At 35.9% G+C, this 17,664-nt stretch overlaps 1 protein-coding gene across 1 annotated transcript in view; it reads left to right on the forward strand.

The window, feature by feature from the left end:
• The window catches only part of bsnb (bassoon (presynaptic cytomatrix protein) b), an 87,971-nt gene that overhangs the window by 18,747 nt on the left and 51,560 nt on the right, over positions 1-17,664 (forward strand). The window contains exon 2 of the mRNA XM_052569727.1: positions 2,787-3,578. Within this exon, the coding sequence (XP_052425687.1) occupies positions 2,787-3,578 (792 nt within the window). The remainder of the gene's footprint in view (positions 1-2,786; positions 3,579-17,664) is intronic.

The raw sequence follows: 17,664 nt of genomic DNA on the forward strand, positions 1-17,664 counted from the left end.
TTTACTCACAAACGTAATTTCTGGAACAGCCATTAAGTTATTATATTTCAGTAGTTGCTATTAGTTTTGTTAAATGGATTTATACAGAAATTTTTTTTAAAGTACTGTGATGCAGATAATGGGTAATTGAAAACCGTTTGTGCATGTGTGTTTTTGTGTATGTGCAAATGCTATTGAGAAGATAAATGATCTTCAGTACTGTGTCAGTACCATGGTACAGTGAAATATCAGATGGTAAGGCTGTGGCTCATTTGTCAATAACTGACCAGTTGGATTCATTTCTTGATCTAGATATGTCCGATCTAGATATGCCAATACTAGTATGCAGATCTATTGGCATTATATTGAAAAAATACCAATGTATCATACTGTAGCTTAATAATTATTTATTGATGGCAAATGAGGCATACATGAACATTACTGATTTATCAATGTACACCACCGTTCTCTAAATATATTCTAAATGTATTCTTCTGATGCAAAGCTGAATTTAAAGCATCATTACGCCAGTTTTCAGAGTCTCTGAATATGCTGATTTGCTGCTCAAGAAACATTTCTAATTGAAATTGAATACAATTGTGCTGCTTAATATATTTGTGGAATCCAGGATGCCATTTTACAGGGTTTTTTGATGAATAAGAAGTACTATAAAAGAACCATGAATTTCTTTACTGTCAGTTTTTATCAATTTAATACATCCTTTATTAATTTCTTTCATAAACCTGATATTGCTGAACACATACTTAGTGTATATTGGTCTAGCAATAGAATTTACTGTATATTGTACCATGTCAGCTTTTCAGCATGTGTTTGCACATGGCTGTTTTTCTTGTGGGGGTGAACTGTTGGTGAAGGGAGTTTGCCATGTGTTAGTATGGTCAATAATGAGACATGCTGTCATGATGTCAGTGGATGTTACATGTGGACTGATGTGGTATTGACAGGTGTCAGTTATCACACCTAACCCAATGTGACAGCCATCTAATCTTAACCTGAGAGAGAGGTGTGTTTGTGTCATAAAACTCATACACACATTCACCTTGACCAGAAAGAGATGTTTGTTTGACTGTCCATGAGAAATAGTAATAAGATATATTACAAATTCTCTAAAGATTTATATTTTTTACCCTAACTAAGCGTTAGTCAAAAGACGTTAGAAAATACATTAACATATGATTTTTTTTTTTCTTTTCTGACTGGTTAGCACCACCCTCATTGATTCAATGTCATCCAATGTTCAACAGCTTTTACTAAACATAAAATACAGAACTGGACAATTTTGTACCCTTAGGTCACACTGAAACATGTCTGAATGCCAGTGCTTTAGATGCCAAGTGGCATCTGCAAATAATTCATGCTAAACTTATTTTTAAACAAACCGTGTTTTGCCTTTCTTTCAGCTTGAGGCATCAATATCCTTCAGCGTTAAGTATTTATGTTATTGCTCTTTTGTTTATTACTCCACCTCTGGCACAATTTGGCATAAATTTAATACTGTTTTATCAGCATCTATTACAATCATGGGCCTCTAAGCTTTGGTAGAAGGCTGTTTAGCACACATTTGTCTGTGTCCTCTCCTAGCTGTAAAGGGAAACCCTCCCAGAGTAACCAGTGTCATATCGTGTCCGTCAAGCTGTCAGATGTTACAGTTTTGTAAGATATGATTTGTCGGTCAGTTATATTAATTCCGGTATGTCAGCTTTCATGTCTCAACATGTCAGTTCCAAATATCCAAATAGACAGACACTTGCTATTATAATCAGCATCAAACTCCTCGTTTGGTCATAATCCATTCATGAAGTCAGATTTTCTGAGCAGACATCAGTTGCGCCTTTTGATCCTATTAGTGAATCCTATTTATCCAGGGTCGCATGTCACATCTCTGTCATAGATTATGATGTAATTGTGCTTGCTCTGCCAGTTAGGTAGTTAGCACTGTTGATGTGGACTCATTTCCTGTTCCAGTGGTCTAAAGAGCAGTTATTCTGCTACTTATGCTACTTATACTTAATTTATTTCTAAATGAAGTATTAGCTTTATACATATTAAGTATAACATTTTAAGTATTAAATGTGCTTTTGTAAAACTTGCCACAAAGTTAGCACATTGGTGGGTGGTTGCTAGGCGAGTTCTAGGTGGTTTCTAACTAAAAAGGGCACACCCAAAGCCCTGGATGTGTTCCATTCTGTAGTGGTAATCCCTATACCCTATTCCCTTCAAAGACTTTACCTTTGAATATAAGAGTTTTCATGGTTTGAAAGGCATTGTCTATCAATAATTTTACCCCTTGCTAGTACCTTGAGAGATATCCTTTATACTGTTTGGAACACAGTATATATGGTACTCTGGTCTCTAGGTATGATTGTAGCCCAGGAGTGTCCAATAATGCCCCTGAAGGTCCAACTTATTGGAGAGTTTAGTTCCAACCCTAATAAACATGCCTCAACCAGCTAATCAAGGTCTTCAGGGTAACTTGAAACTTTAAGTCAGGTTTATTGGTGAAGGTTGTAGCTAAAAGAATGGGCACCCCAATCTTTTACCTTCAGTGTACCTGGAAGTATGTGGGATTTTTCCCACTCTGTATAAGTTAACAGCTGGTGGGATTGTAAGACAAATATAAGCAGTAACACAAGTCACTGATATGTCTTGTATTCTAGTTTACGTTCTTTTCTTCTCCTTCCAATCCTCTTCATCTTTTTCACATTGATATTCTTCATTATGTGAAATTAATGAGTAATCTTTTGACCTAATTGCATAGTCAGTAAATGGTTCATTGTCTTTCCTAGGTGCAGGAGTGGTTGTGTCTGAACTGTCAAATGCAGAGGGCACTGGGGATGGATATGGAGACACCACGGTCGAAAAGCCAACAGCAGATCCACTCACCGTCCCAGCCCAGCAAACCTCCTCCCCAGACTGTATCCCAACCCACACTGCCCCCACAGACCCAGCCCCAACCCCAACCTCAACCTCAACCTCAACCTCAGTCCCAGCCTCAGTCCCAGCCTCCCCCAGAAGCTAAGAAGCAGACCATCCCTCAAGCTGCCCCTCAAAGCAAACCCCCAGCTCCAGGTGCTATTCCTCTTCCAGGCATGGCCAAAGCCCCATCCCAGCCTGACCTATCCCGCTCGGGCCCTGGATTCCCATCTCAAGGACCGCGACAAGACCAGACTCGCAGCGCTGGAAGTTCCCCATCCCGTCAACCTCCTCCACCAGAACAGCCCTTCGGAAAACTCTTCGGTTTTGGAGCTTCTCTCTTGAACCAGGCCAGCAGTTTGATCTCTGTTGATCCGGTGCAAACTGCGCCACCGGTCCAACCACCTTCCTCCCCCAAGCCCCCGCTAAAACAGCCGGGACCCCCTGGACCTGGTCCAGGTCCTGCAGCGGGTGCTAAACCCACAGCACAGCCAGGTCCACCACGACAGGAAGTTTCTTCAAAGCCCAAAGTGTGCTGTCCACTGTGTAAGACTGAGCTAAACATTGGAGATCCAGCCAAGAGCCCAAACTACAACCTCTGCACCGAGTGCCACACCCAAGTTTGCAACATGTGCGGATTCAACCCCACACCTCACCTGACCGAGGTAAGATAAGACTTTTATCTGGATGATTGTGCATTTTTGGAAAGTCTGAACTTTTCAGGTCCTTGGTATTGAATCATTGATGGCATCGTTGCAGCAGCTCAAAGTCTCATTGTTTTCTCTAGAATTATTCTTTGACAGGTTTTCCAAAATTGTCCTTTGGCAGGTTTTCATCTGAAATTAGTTGGCTTTCAGTGTCACTTAAAGATTAGTTCACTTAAAAATAAAAAACATTCAAGGAAAACATTCAAGGATTTTTACCCATATAATGAATGTCAATGGCGGCAAATGGGTTGAAGGTCCAAATTGCAGTTTCAATGCAGTTCCCTTCCTTGCAGGGGAGGCGAGGAATAAGGATCTTATCAAGCAAAACAATCAGTCATTTTATTTAAAAAATCATATTTATATACTTTTTAACCACAAAGCTTGTCTTTTACTGGCTCTGCAATGCGCATGAGTGTCCTCACGCATTACGTAATCAAGTTGGAAAGGTTATGCGTGATATATAGAGAGTTGCATTTTTTCTTATTCAAATCTATACGAGTGACACATCTTGGGTATTCTATAGTCTTTGCTATGACCAACAGAGCTAATTCTTATGTATGGTAAAATTTCATTTGGTCAGTTTTTTTGTTAAGTTCAATGGTTTTGTATAGGTCAGCATTGTTGTGGTGTTACTGTTGTCAGACTAGTCTTTAGTTCTTGCTGCTTTACCAGGTTGTTTCGTGCAAATTGATTTACAGATACAATGTTGGCCAAGGGTTATTTTGGGAAATGAAATGGAGGCATATTATGATACAGCTCTCAGTTATCAAAATCATTGATTACATAATGATATTGTACATAATATCATGTTGAGATGGTAATATGCTACTTAAAGAGGACAGATTATCTCTAAAATTGTTTATTGATTGTATTACAAATAAGGTCTATCTATACATGATATTTTAAAAATAGTTTACAGACACAGTAGCAAGGTATCAGTGTGGCTCAACAATTGGAACTATTTCCTAATGTTTCATTAAAATGTAACTAAGACATTATATTCAAACTTATATTCTTATATACACAGTGTTTTTGTTTATGAGAACCTCTTAGATATTGTGACCTGGACACTTAAAGGTGTTGTGTCATTAGAACAGTCTCTTCATGTAAATGTATTCTTGGGAAAAGTGAGGTTTTGTGCCACAAAATATAATGAGATTCAGAAACAAGAAGATTCCAAAGGACTGTTTAAGTTAGTCGATAGACTTGTTTGTTTTTTATTTTATGTAAGCCTTCTGGGTCAAACATGGATCAATAGATTATCACACATGACATTTTGCATTTGAAAGCATAGGGAGATTGTGGTCACAGTATTTGATTATTCATATTTCAAGGGTTTCTGATAGGGGTGCTCCGATCACGATCGGCCGATCGTTATGCGCATCTCGTCAGTAAAGCCGGTTCTCTAATCAGCGGTTAATTCCATCAGGTGCGTGATTTCATGAGCAGCTGTTACTACACAGAGCCCTTGTTAACTGAGAAGATGTGCGAATAATCGCTGAAAATGAACGTGGATTTGCGCACCTTCTCAGTTAACTGTGTAGTAACAGCTGCTCGTGAAATCACACACCTGATGGAATTAACCGCTGATTAGAGAACCGGCTTTACTGATGAGTTGCGCATTAACGATCGGCTGATCGTGATCGGAGCACCCCTAGTTTCTGATTGCATTATGTACAAACTATTTTTTATACTAAATAATGTATACGTTTATATTTTTAACTTGTGTTTTTCTTGGAAGTTGTGCAGCTCTGAAAAAACTGAAAGAATGAATTTTGGTGCATTTTCCAATAGCTTATTGATATCTTTATGTGGATATGCGTCAAATTGAGAGACTTTCCAGACCCTCATCTGTTTTATAAACTTTCAGTCTGTGAGTAGTGACCTTCGTCTAAGTATTTCCGAAAACTCTTTCACATTTGTATTACCTGTCCGGATTTTTTTGAAGTTGCTTACCACCATCGAGCTAAAATCAATCAAATGGCTTGCTGCCACTAAGGTTAACAGAACATCAGTGGACAGACGTTTTTATTTCCTTCCAATAAAGTAACGATCCTCATGCAAATTATTCTCAATGATCGATCACTTTGAGGCTACTTAATTCAGATGCCAACTAAGGCTGCATTTACACTGCAGGTCTTGATGCCCAAATCCGATTTTCTGACTATATCCGATTTTTTTGACGACCCGCTTACATCATCTTTTAAAAGTCCCCGTATCCGATTTTTGCATTTACACTATACACTGCTGAAACTACCAAACATAGAAGTTCTGACCCGGAAAAGGAAGAAAAACAGCACGAAATACAATGGATGCAGATGCAAATAAAATTATACAGTGTTTTACTTTCCACAATATTTTGAAAAGTCAACAAAAAAAAAAATCAGCAAAACTTTGGTCTCATACAGCGAAGAAAAAAGAGGAGCCTTTGTTGCAGCCTGGGCGAATTTCGCACCTACTGTATAATAAGTCATGTGATCTCAGTTGGTGGTGTCCACCTGAGTTGACGTCACTTTTTTGATGAAGTACAACTCGCATTTACTGGGGAATATCCGATGTGTCTGCTTACATGGCACACGCAAATGCACGTATCCGATTCATATCCGATTTATTACCACATATGAATGAGGCCTGAATCCGATCTGAGAACATCGGAATCCATGCGGTTTTTTCCTGCTTACACGTTCACCGGTCATATCCGATCTGTGCCACATGAGAGGAAAAAATCGGAATTGGGCCACTTGAACCATGCAGTGTAAATGGGGCCTATGTTGATCCTGCCCTGTTAGGTGTCCTGAAAAGTTCTGCCAAAAGTTGGGAGAATTTTTCACCAAGAGAGCATAGGGCTCGGGCAACTTTTGAGGTCTGGTACAAATTATGACATAAAAAAATACATAGGCTATAGGCTCATATGGATTAATCATTAAAAGATTGCGATCTCGATTCAAACACACTCAATTTTATTGCTATGACGATGATCCCACTACATATATTGAACACTTGAAATCACATCAGAATATTTAAATATCCTTTTGCACAGCAGCTGATCCAGAGAGCAACGCTCACAGGTAAGCTTTGTGTTTGAAACAGCTTCACAAACAGTCTACACAGTAGCAGTATAGTCCAGATACAGCTGATGTTTCGGCAATCGCATTCAAAATGAGAAACTGACCTTTGGAACTCATTACACTTCAAATAAAGATTGTAGGCCTGTTTGTTACATTATGCCAGTAAGTAGCTACCAGTGACTGTTAAAATGCATTTGATGTCTAATTCATTAAATCAAGAGTTTTGTTCAAAAACGATTGAATCCACGTCATTTATTTTATTTTTAAAATTTTAGATTCATTTATAACAATAAATAAAACATTTTGTAAGAAACCTAAGTTAATTATCCTATATATTATTTTGTTTTTGTCTAATGTTTTGTTTTCAGAATCGTGGGAGAACAGTTATTTCTATTCTAAAAATCAACTATCCAGAGTCATAGCTTAAAGGTATAGGAACACTTTTTTTTTTTTTTTTTTTGAAAATGGGCTCATTTCCCAACACCCTTAGAGTTAAACAGTTGAGTTTTACCGTTTTTGAATCCATTCAGCCAATCTCTGGGTCTGTTTGTAGCACTTAGCTTAGCTTAGCATAGATCATTGAATCTGATTAGAATCTGATCATTGAATCTTTATGTAGTTACAACTACAAGAATTTGGTACATTTATAATACATTACAGTGCTGCTTCTCATCCAGTGTGCGAAGTTCTGCAAACCAACCCCAGCCCCTCCTCCCCCTTTTGGAACGTTACCCGAACTATGATAGGGATAAATATGCAAATCAGGCCTGATTGAATGATGAAAGTAATAACAAGCTTTCAGGGAAGTATTGCATTGTTTTATGAGCTCACTCATTCTTTACATAGATACAGCTGTCACAAAGAGAGTGTGAAGTCATTGTTACTGGAAAATCTTTTTCTTACTGGAATATCATCTGTTGTCTTTCTTATGATTATACGCTGTAAAATTTAACATAAAAGGGCATGTGCAACCTATTTTAACTTTACAGTTTAGATTTAAAGTTGACTATAAAGGATTTAGGCAGCAGTTGCTTCTTTGTCTTATGTTGTATGTCTTATCTGACCTTTTCTGCTGACTAGTTTGACCCATTGTGACACTGATGCTCTTGTATAGGCTAATGTTAGAGATTTACCTAGACTTGCTGATGTTACCCTGACCTTTATGCTCCACATTCTTGGTTTTGTGAATCTTGAATTTGATTAGTACTAACCTTATCTTTGTGCAGATTCCTGCTGCTGCCATGCTGAAAATCACTGCTTTAAACCAGTCTAAGGTGGTTTCTTGGTCTCTTAGCTTGGCCAGACTTGTGTTTATGTGGTTTAGTAGATCAGCAAGCTTGTTTCTCAACTTAAACACGCCATTAACTCATTAAAAAAATTCAAAACAGACCAGGATGGGCTGCAAAATTTATTTTTTTTACTTATTTTTGTGTCCCTTCTGACCCATAGATACTGAGGGCAACGTAACAATTGGGGGCTCGTCCGGGATATTGGTAGAGATACTTTTTTGTGTTTTTATTCAATGTTTTAAAATAACAGATATCTGAACTCCTACAGCAAGATGCATTTACCTCAGAAATGATAATTATTTAAGAAATTAAGTTTAGTTCTTTCTGTTTTAAAAAAAAAATTAGCAAGATTAAGTGGTTTTATGCTTAAAACTCTCAGTTGGGTGCGGAAAATCATTTTCTCACCGCATTGGTAGATATTTGTTCTTGTTTTAAATTTTCAAGCTCTCAATTTTGATATTTTTCAGAATATGATACTCAGTGGTGGACGAAGTACACAAGTCAAGTACTTGAGTAAAAGTACAGATACATATAATAAAATATTACTCCAGTAAGAGTAAAAGTACTCCTTTTTCAATCTTACTCAAGTGAAAGTACAAAAGTACTCGATTTTTTATGTACTTAAGTAAAAAAGTACTGAAAGATAGATGTTTGCAATTTTATATAGGCTACTTAATTTAATTTTATATTAGCACATATTCTTTTTATAATCCTACTGCTCAAAATACCCGGGGTTTTTTCCAAAATAACCACTATATGGAGTCAAGATATATTTTTGTTGTTGATATGGACTACGCTGATGAGAGTGATGTTAACTGTGAAGCTTACACTGTGATGTACCTGAGAGAAAACAGAGATGACCATCTGATTTTCACCAGTAAGAACAAAGTATTTTAAAGTTTGTTGTTTTACAGAACATCAAAGTTACAGTACAGACCAAAAGTTTGGACACACCTTCTCATTCAAAGAGGTTTCTTTATTTTCATGACTATGAAAATTGTAGAGTCACACTGAAGGCATCAAGGGCTATTTGAGCAAGAAGGAGAGTGATGGGGTGCTGTGCCAGATGACCTGGCCTCCACAGTCACCGGACCTGAACCCAATCCAGATGGTTTAGGGGTGAGCTGGACCGCAGACAGAAGGCAAAAGGGCCAACAAGTGCTAAGCATATCTCAGGGAACTCCTTCAAGATTGTTGGAAGACCATTTCAGGTGACTACCTCTTGAAGCTCATCAAGAGAATGCCAAGAGTGTGCAAAGCAGTAATCAAAGCAAAAGGTGGCTACTTTGAAGAACCTACAATATGACATATTTTCAGTTGTTTCACACTTTTTTGTTATGTATATAATTCCACATGTGTTAATTCATAGTTTTGATGCCTTCAGTGTGAATCTACAATTTTCATAGTCATGAAAATAAAGAAAACTCTTTGAATGAGAAGGTGTGTCCAAACTTTTGGTCTGTACTGTAACTCTATATATGACATGATAATAAGGCCTGAAGTTAGGAAGAACATTAAGGAAAATATAATTATATTTTCATAATGATTTTTTCTTTCTCAAACCTTGTCTGTGGTTTAAAAACACCCCTGGCCAAACGGGGTGCATCTCTTCCCACTTTGATAATTACTGTAGTTACCATGTTCTGAACATCACATCCTTTCTTTTCTACCCAGGTGTAATCTACATATATATATATATAGGTGATTGAATAAAAATATTTGGACATTATAAAAAATTAAAAATCTTAGCTAGACAGTTAGCATCAGCTAACAATATTTACTTATTTTCAGTACGGTTATGAATAAACATTTATGTCTGTCTACTCTTCTAGTTAATCCAAACAATATACATATGTATAACGTTACTGTTGATAAACAATATAAAAACAGACGTCACATAGGACATTTTAATAAAACTGTTTAACATTAGGGCAGCGGGGAATTTGAACGTGCATGCGTTATTGTATTTAATCTGTGTTATTTAAAGTTTTTTTTTTTTTTTTTACCTAAAATTGATGCGTCTGCACTCGAGCATTTCAGTGGGCTTAAACAGATCACTCTTTACAACGGATTTAGTTCCCAAACAACTGACAATTTTTACCTAAATATGATTTTCAGTTACAATAATTAATCCTAAATTTCGACATTAATAACTTACTTTTAGCAACATCAGACGCACGCGCGCTCACAAGATCTCCCGGTTCTTACTTCTGGAGACTCGCACTAAACGGTTCATTTGAATCAGTGAGTGGTCGACTCCAGAACAGCTGCTGCAATCGGATCATTCTAATTCCTAAACGAATCATTTGGAGCGATTCACGATCCGATTTAAAAGTTTATTTTGAAAAGACTCAGTTCGTTCATGATGAATCAGACACCGCTTCTGCGTGTCGGAACACGTGATATATTATAGGGAGTAACGATATGTTTTATGAAATGTAGTGAAGTAAAAAGTACGATTTTATGCTTTGGAATGTAGTGAAGTAAAAGTAAAAGTCACTCAAAATAAAACTACTCCAGTAAAGTACAGATACTTGAAAAATGTACTTAAGTACAGTAACGAAGTAAAGCTACTCCGTTACTGTCCACCACTGATGATACTTAAACTTTAGGTAATTATGCTTCTCAAGTAAGTTTATCTTCTTGATCTATTAATGTTTATGTTGTACTGAAATATAAATATAAGTTCTCTGCAGTGCAGCCAACCACTTTTGGCTGGCTGAAGATGTTTTTGCAACATGGTATCTAAACTACATCTATTTAGTCAGCTGCCTACACAGACAGCATTTTGATGCACGGATCTATTCTGATGTGAATACTGTGCCAAACAGTAGGCACACTGCAAAAATCATTGTCGTAATCAATATTTCCGTCTAGTTCTTCAATAGAAACATCTAAACATTGTTAAAACGAGATCAATTGACTTAAAGAAAAAAATGACAAAAATACTGTTTAAGACCTCATTTTCACCTAATATTTGTGTATTCTATGTCATTTTATGAGCAAATAATTTGACTGAGCTTCTAATTTCTAAGATTTGTTTATAATACAACTTCTTTCTTCTGGTTATGAATCTTTTTATATAACAGTAACTATGGCTGTGTTAAGTGTTGAGTTGAACAAACACAGATTCTTGAAACTTCTCTCCAAACGCATGATGAAGCCTCTAGAGACCCTCGTCATATTTGCCACATATTTATTTATATCATCCAACGAAAACTAGGTTTGAATAATATGGGTACAGCATGTGCCCTAGATGGCAAAAACACAATTAGGGTGACAGGCACTTGCAGTAATTGCAACACAACAAATATACCCTATATAAACACTGTAATTGGTGTAACTTATTTTAAAGCGCAATCAACAGATATACTTAAATGCCAGAAATAATATCAGCTACAGTTTTATCACCTTTGTTGTGATTCAATGCCATTATACTGCCAAAAATGAATTTTTACTTCAATAGAGAGTGTGAAATTCTTATTTACAGTATAAGTGAGACAGTGAGTCACTTTGCTGAATTAAACATGTAAACTGATGATCTTATGTTGCAAAATTTTAGCATACTACTGTTTAAAACATTTTATAGCATATCGCATGCTTTCACACACTTTGTACAGTGTAAACTACACTAGTATTGCATTGATTACTCAGATGAGTCATTGAACCACTTTTTTATCAGTTTGAAAGAATCTATTTAGTAAAATGACTCTCATGGGCACTCCACATTAGATAAATATTGTAATCCTCTTTTATCCTTAAGTGGCAATTGGCTGATTTTGTTTGCACTCTGGTGGGTTTGAGCTCAGATTGAGTTTGCAGTTTCACAGGCCTCTTCAGAGCAAAACAGCTGCATGGGGAAAAGATGGTATGTATTTTTAAATCACAGACCTAGATATTCATAATGCATAATTTATCCTCACTCCGTAGCCCCTACTCCTTCATAATAATTTAGTTGAGATGCCATTTTAAGATGTGTGACTGTGCTTTATGAGTGTTTGTTTGGATGTGCTTTCATGTGGAGACAAGAGAAATAAGGCAGTCGTGCTTGTTCTGTGAATCATGACATTCCACTGCAGTTTGTAAATAAGACAGAGGGCTTTTTTTTGCTGAATTCTGTATTCATGAACATTCTGAGTCATATTTCACTTCAATAAGTATAGATATGTTATAATTTTTATTTATTTGTATTACAATGCAATTTGCTGACAATTAAGCGTGTTATTGCCAAATTTCATTATTACGATTAAGATATTTAAAAACTGATTTCAGTCAATTTAAAATGTGATAAATATAGTATTATTTAATATAACATTAAATAATATTATAAATAAAAATACAATTGAGTAAACTATTTAAAGATGTAAATGTCACAGTACAAAATTCTTTATTTTGAAATGTAAATTCCATATTCACGCGTAAATTTGCTAATGTAAAGGCTGTTTTAATAGTGTGTGAGAAAGGTAAAAATGAGCATGGATGTAATGTCAAAATCTAAAATTATGAAAACAACTAAAACAGTTTCTGGAATAATTTACAATGTATATCTTTCTATAGCATACAGTAAATATTATAACTGATGGTTATGTATCTTTGCTGTTTTGTCGTTATGTAATATAATGTTCTTTTATGTGCTATTTTTAAAAACATTTAAAAAATATAAAAATTCCTTAATCATCATATCTCTTTATGATTTTTTTTTTCGAAGCTTTAAAAAAATGTGCATAATTGTTCCTTTCTGTATTTCTTAGAAAAAGATTGGTACAGTTAGCTTGTCTCTCCATGGTTTGATAGCCTGTGTCAGTGTCATTTATTTGTATGTGTATGTGTGTGTGTGATAGAGAGAGAGAGATCTTTTCTCATCAGAAAAGAACAGTTTACTTGTGATAGCCGTGTTTCGCTTCAGTTGTTCTCTGAAATGCTCATTCCAGACCTCTTCTTCAAACATGACGCAAACATCTACCCATTATTACCAATTCCAGCCTTTACAGCTTTACTTAAGGAATTTTGTGGTCTGAAACATCAAGTGGCTTTTCAAAGCTGTCTGTGCCGGCAGTATGAGATCACTCGATAATTCGGAGAAACCTGCTCTGAGATGCATGAGTCAGGCTGAGCTGTGAACTGGGGCATTTTAGCTGCTCATAAATTTATACAACACTGATCTGAACTGCTGCATATAGGTATATGTGCAGTCCAGATCGTGCACTGCAACAATGATGGTTATCATAAATCTAAAACAGACACTGTATAGAAGAATTGTGTCTCCACTTCCAGTTTAAAGAGGATGTGCTGGTGGGTGTTGTCGTAGTATTAGTGTAGTAATGATAAAAATGAATCCGGTAGCGCCCATCATGGCTAGTGGTTGTGATTCATCGGCCTGCTGTGAGCATGAGTTCTTACTCATGATAAAGGGGGGAGGAAAGTGAAGTTCATGTCTTTTTTGGGGAGGATGTTCACATGATCACTCTGTGCTTATTGCTTGAAGTGGAAACCCAGTCCAAAAAAAAAAATATGTTCGAAGAAGGTTTTCCTAAAGTTATGAGCATTTAAAATGTCCAATTGATCACATTACATTTGAAAGTTCTCTAAACATTCTAAGCAAGTAGTAACATTTAAATGAACATCTAACGAAAATACTTCCAAATGAATACAGTACTTTTGTGCTAACATCTTGAGAACATTATTAAAGACCAGCTAAATCAATAATGTTGATGTTAATTCACATAAAGCTAAAGCTCTTTCTCTTTGTAAATCTTCAAGAAGCTCTTGAAAGGTTTGGATGTAGATCTTCATCAGAGCTTTAAATCAAGTCTTTATTTAGAGAGATGTATCTTATATAAACATGTTCAAGTCATATTTCATCCTCTAAATCAGAAGTTGTTGCTATCATTGTTGTGTGATTGTTCTTACTCATATATCTGATTACACCCATCATAAATATGCGTGTGTGTGTGTGTGTTATCCTTTGAGTGAATTACTGAGTTAAAAAAAAGGTATGGCCTATCAATAATTCAGAAAGGGAGAGCACATTATAAAAAGTGCATGATATGAGAGGCAGGGAGAAAGTCTGAATCCACGTGTCAAACAAGGCCTGTGAGAAAGTGTTGGTTGTGTGTGTGTTTGCTTGCATTCAGGGGATATGAAGTTTCGCCTATGCCAGGTATTTTCATTTAAAACACATGGCCAGTGTCATCAGATTAGATGTGTCTCTTTTTTAAGCATGTCACATTAGCCGAATGTATTTCAATGCAATTCAAGGTGACATTGTCCACAGAAGGTAATGGCTGCTGTCTAAAAACAAATGCTTTTTATGTAATAAATATATTTGTCTTCCTTAAGAATTCAGCACAAGAAGTTGTTCAGATAAATAGATTTGTAAGATTTCCCAGTGGCTTCAAGTGAGATGTCAGTGTGTGTAAATAAGAGCTTGCAGTCCTGAGAAGGATTTAGTCAGACATTGAACAAACCAACAAAGAATTGCACATGACCTTTGTTGAGAAAAATATGATTCTCTAATAAGTTTAGAACTGGTTTCATAGAATAAAACATGCAAAGTCAAAAATATAGATTTCAGATATTAATAAGTATAAGTAGTAATTTAGCAGATGCTTTTAACTAAATCTACTTGTGATAGTCCTACTACACTGACAATTCCTCGGTTTAGTGTTATGCTTAAGCGCACAACGGTAACAGTTAATGGATCGATGTTTGTGGGTTCAAACCTTCGACCATTCAATGTTTTTAATCATTAGGTTAAAGATATGGACATTCTGTCTTTAGTTATTCACCAAACAGCTAGTCTCATCCAAGATCTGTCTGACTGCTAAAAAGTATGTTAAAAGTGATGTATTGTTCTTTTTCTTGTTTTCCAGAACAAATATCTAAACATTATTAAATCAAGAAAAAAAGAAAAGAAAAAAAAAAATAAGTATTGGTTTCTGATAAATTTTTTTAAGTTACATTAGTTTATGTTAAAAAAAAACAACCAATGGGAAAATAAAAATGCTTAATTTGAAGGGAAAACAAGATCATTATTTCTTCCCTAATTACCGGATATTTTTTTTTTTTTTTTTGCATGAACAAAAATACCAATCAATATCTTAATATCTTAAGTCATTTTCCTTCCAAATTAAATTGATCTTGATTAAATAATGTTTAAATTAGGGATGTCCCAATCAGGTTTTTTGTGCCTGAATATTGAGTATCTGTCGATACTGAGTCGCGATCCGATACTTGTATATTCCTAAAGAAATGTATTTTTGGTGCACTTCAAGTACATTGAAATTCAGTGTATACAGACCTGTGCAGAGAGTAAAATAAATATATGTATGATGTATGTTTATTTATATATTGGATACACACTCTATATCAATATGCACACACTGTGTACAGACATTGACAGATGTTACAATGGAAGACATTATAAACAGACTTAGTGGTCACAATTATCAATTTGGGAATACTGATATAAACTCCCTGCAATTTATATGTACAATAAGCAGAATATTTGCAACAAAGTGGAGATAAGGTTAGATAGCATTACACTTGCAGTTAGACTGCCAGTCTGTCAGTCAAGATCAAATCAAGATGCAACTCATAGCAATGCTTTATATCAACAACGTCTCAGAAAGTCTGACTGCTTGATCGGCCCTAATCCTGATCCTTGAGATTAGCTCGGGACATCTCTAGTTTGAATACTTGAAAATCAAGACAAAAATTCTGAGTAAGTAAATTTTTTTTTTGCAGCGTATAGGCTACTCATCTGAGAAAGTATTTCAACATCTAAAAGTTACACGTTTGACCTTAAAATAAAGTGTAGGTCAATAAAATCCCCAAACGCCTTCTACTTCTCTGATCTGCTGTGGTCCCACAGTAAACCTCCTTCAGAAGAGCTTAGCTGGTGTGAAACTGACAGACAGCTCGTCATGTGCAGCGCATATTAATGAGTGTGGGTGAATTTAATCCTAATCCAAAGCGACTGGACGTGTACTGAGTGGCGGAATCCCCATCATTTAAACCCCGCAATGCTGTGACATCATTAGATGTGCAGTCATAATCTCTCGCATAATATCCGCTAGAGATTTCACGCCAATTCGCACCTCATGAAGTCGACTCCCTCTGGGAATCGTGACTTTTGTGATGCCCGGATAATTTGAGCATTAAATTCTCAAGAAGGATGTGTATTTGCTGTGTCTCTCGTTTTGCAGTATCATGGCTAGGCACACAAAATGGCAGGTCTTCTAATCTGAAATGCTTCTGATCACTCAAGTATATCTGAAGATGAACGGTATCTAACAGCTGGTGAAAACAGAGTGTTATTTTAGTGCTCGGGTCAGCAAAATACATTTGCAACTGGATAATTTATTGAACAAAAGATGTTTTAGAAGGCTATATTGATGTTTTAATGTTTTCTAGAAACTCTTTTCTGCTGTTAAGGAGCCATTTCATGGACTTTTTATTATTATAGTTGCAATTTTGTTTTTCATGATTGTTTTCCAGCCTCTCTGTTCCCCTTTTTAAATAGGCTGTTTTTGCTGCTTTATCCTAAAGCCTTAGAGGCACAATATGTAAGATTTTTTTTTTTTTTTTTACAATATCCAAAACCTCTAGAGCAGTGTTATATATTTTGCTGACTTGTGTACTTACATTTATCCCAAATGTTTCGGTGATTGTTTAAATCCAGAGAAATAAGCAATTTTAACTAGTGACATGGACCGTGTCCATAGTGTCATTGTGTTGCCTGTCAATGACGTCATAACCCCTTGATTTGCAATTTTGTTTTGTAGAAAACATGGCAATACCAAAGATGCTTAAATATGTCATGCATTTTAATAGACCGGTGACGACCGCACAGAGTAGCATTGTAACAGGCCTTTCAAATGTATCTAGAATTTAAAAAACAGCTGCTTTTTTCTCCCACATACGCACAACTGGAAGGATCAGAAGCAGTCGACTGTGGCATAATAAAAGCTCAGCTGCTTTGGAGGTGTGTGTTGCGCGCGTTCAGCAGCCTTGTTTCACTTCGACAGCTTTCAGCCTCACCCTGCTTCATTCTACTACATTAATAAATCATCAGTTCATCCATGTCATATCATGGCGTCATCAAACTATGCCTTTGTGTTTTTGTTTATTTTTGAATATGCGCCCTCCAGCAGCGAAAATTACATATTGTGCCTTTAATGGAGGTCTTAACATGAAGAAATTAATAATCAAATATAAAATAATACTGCATTTTCTTCACTTATAAAATAAATTTTTTATAAATCCATGGTAAAGCTATAGCTCGTCTTTTTTTTTTTTTTTTTTTTCACTGGACAGCAGCAGGTAAATTACACGTGGTCACTTTAAAGGGTTAGTTCATACAAAAATGAAAATTCTGTAATGAATTAATCGCCCACATGTCGTTACAAACCCATAATTCCTTAGTTTATCTTCTGAACACAAATTAAGATATTTTTGATGGAATCCCATGGCTTTCTGATCCTGCATAGACAGCAATGGAACTATCACGTTCAAGGTACAGAAAGGTAATAATTACATAATTAAAATAGTACATGTGACATCAGTGTTTTAACCATAATTTTATTAAATCAAATGAAATCAAATTTATGCATTTAGCAGACGCTTTTATCCAAAGCAACTTACATTGCATTCAATGCATTCCCTGGGATGAGAATACTTTTATGA

The sequence above is a fragment of the Carassius gibelio genome, chromosome B11 (assembly GCF_023724105.1).
Source record: "Carassius gibelio isolate Cgi1373 ecotype wild population from Czech Republic chromosome B11, carGib1.2-hapl.c, whole genome shotgun sequence".
NCBI lineage: Eukaryota > Metazoa > Chordata > Actinopteri > Cypriniformes > Cyprinidae > Carassius > Carassius gibelio.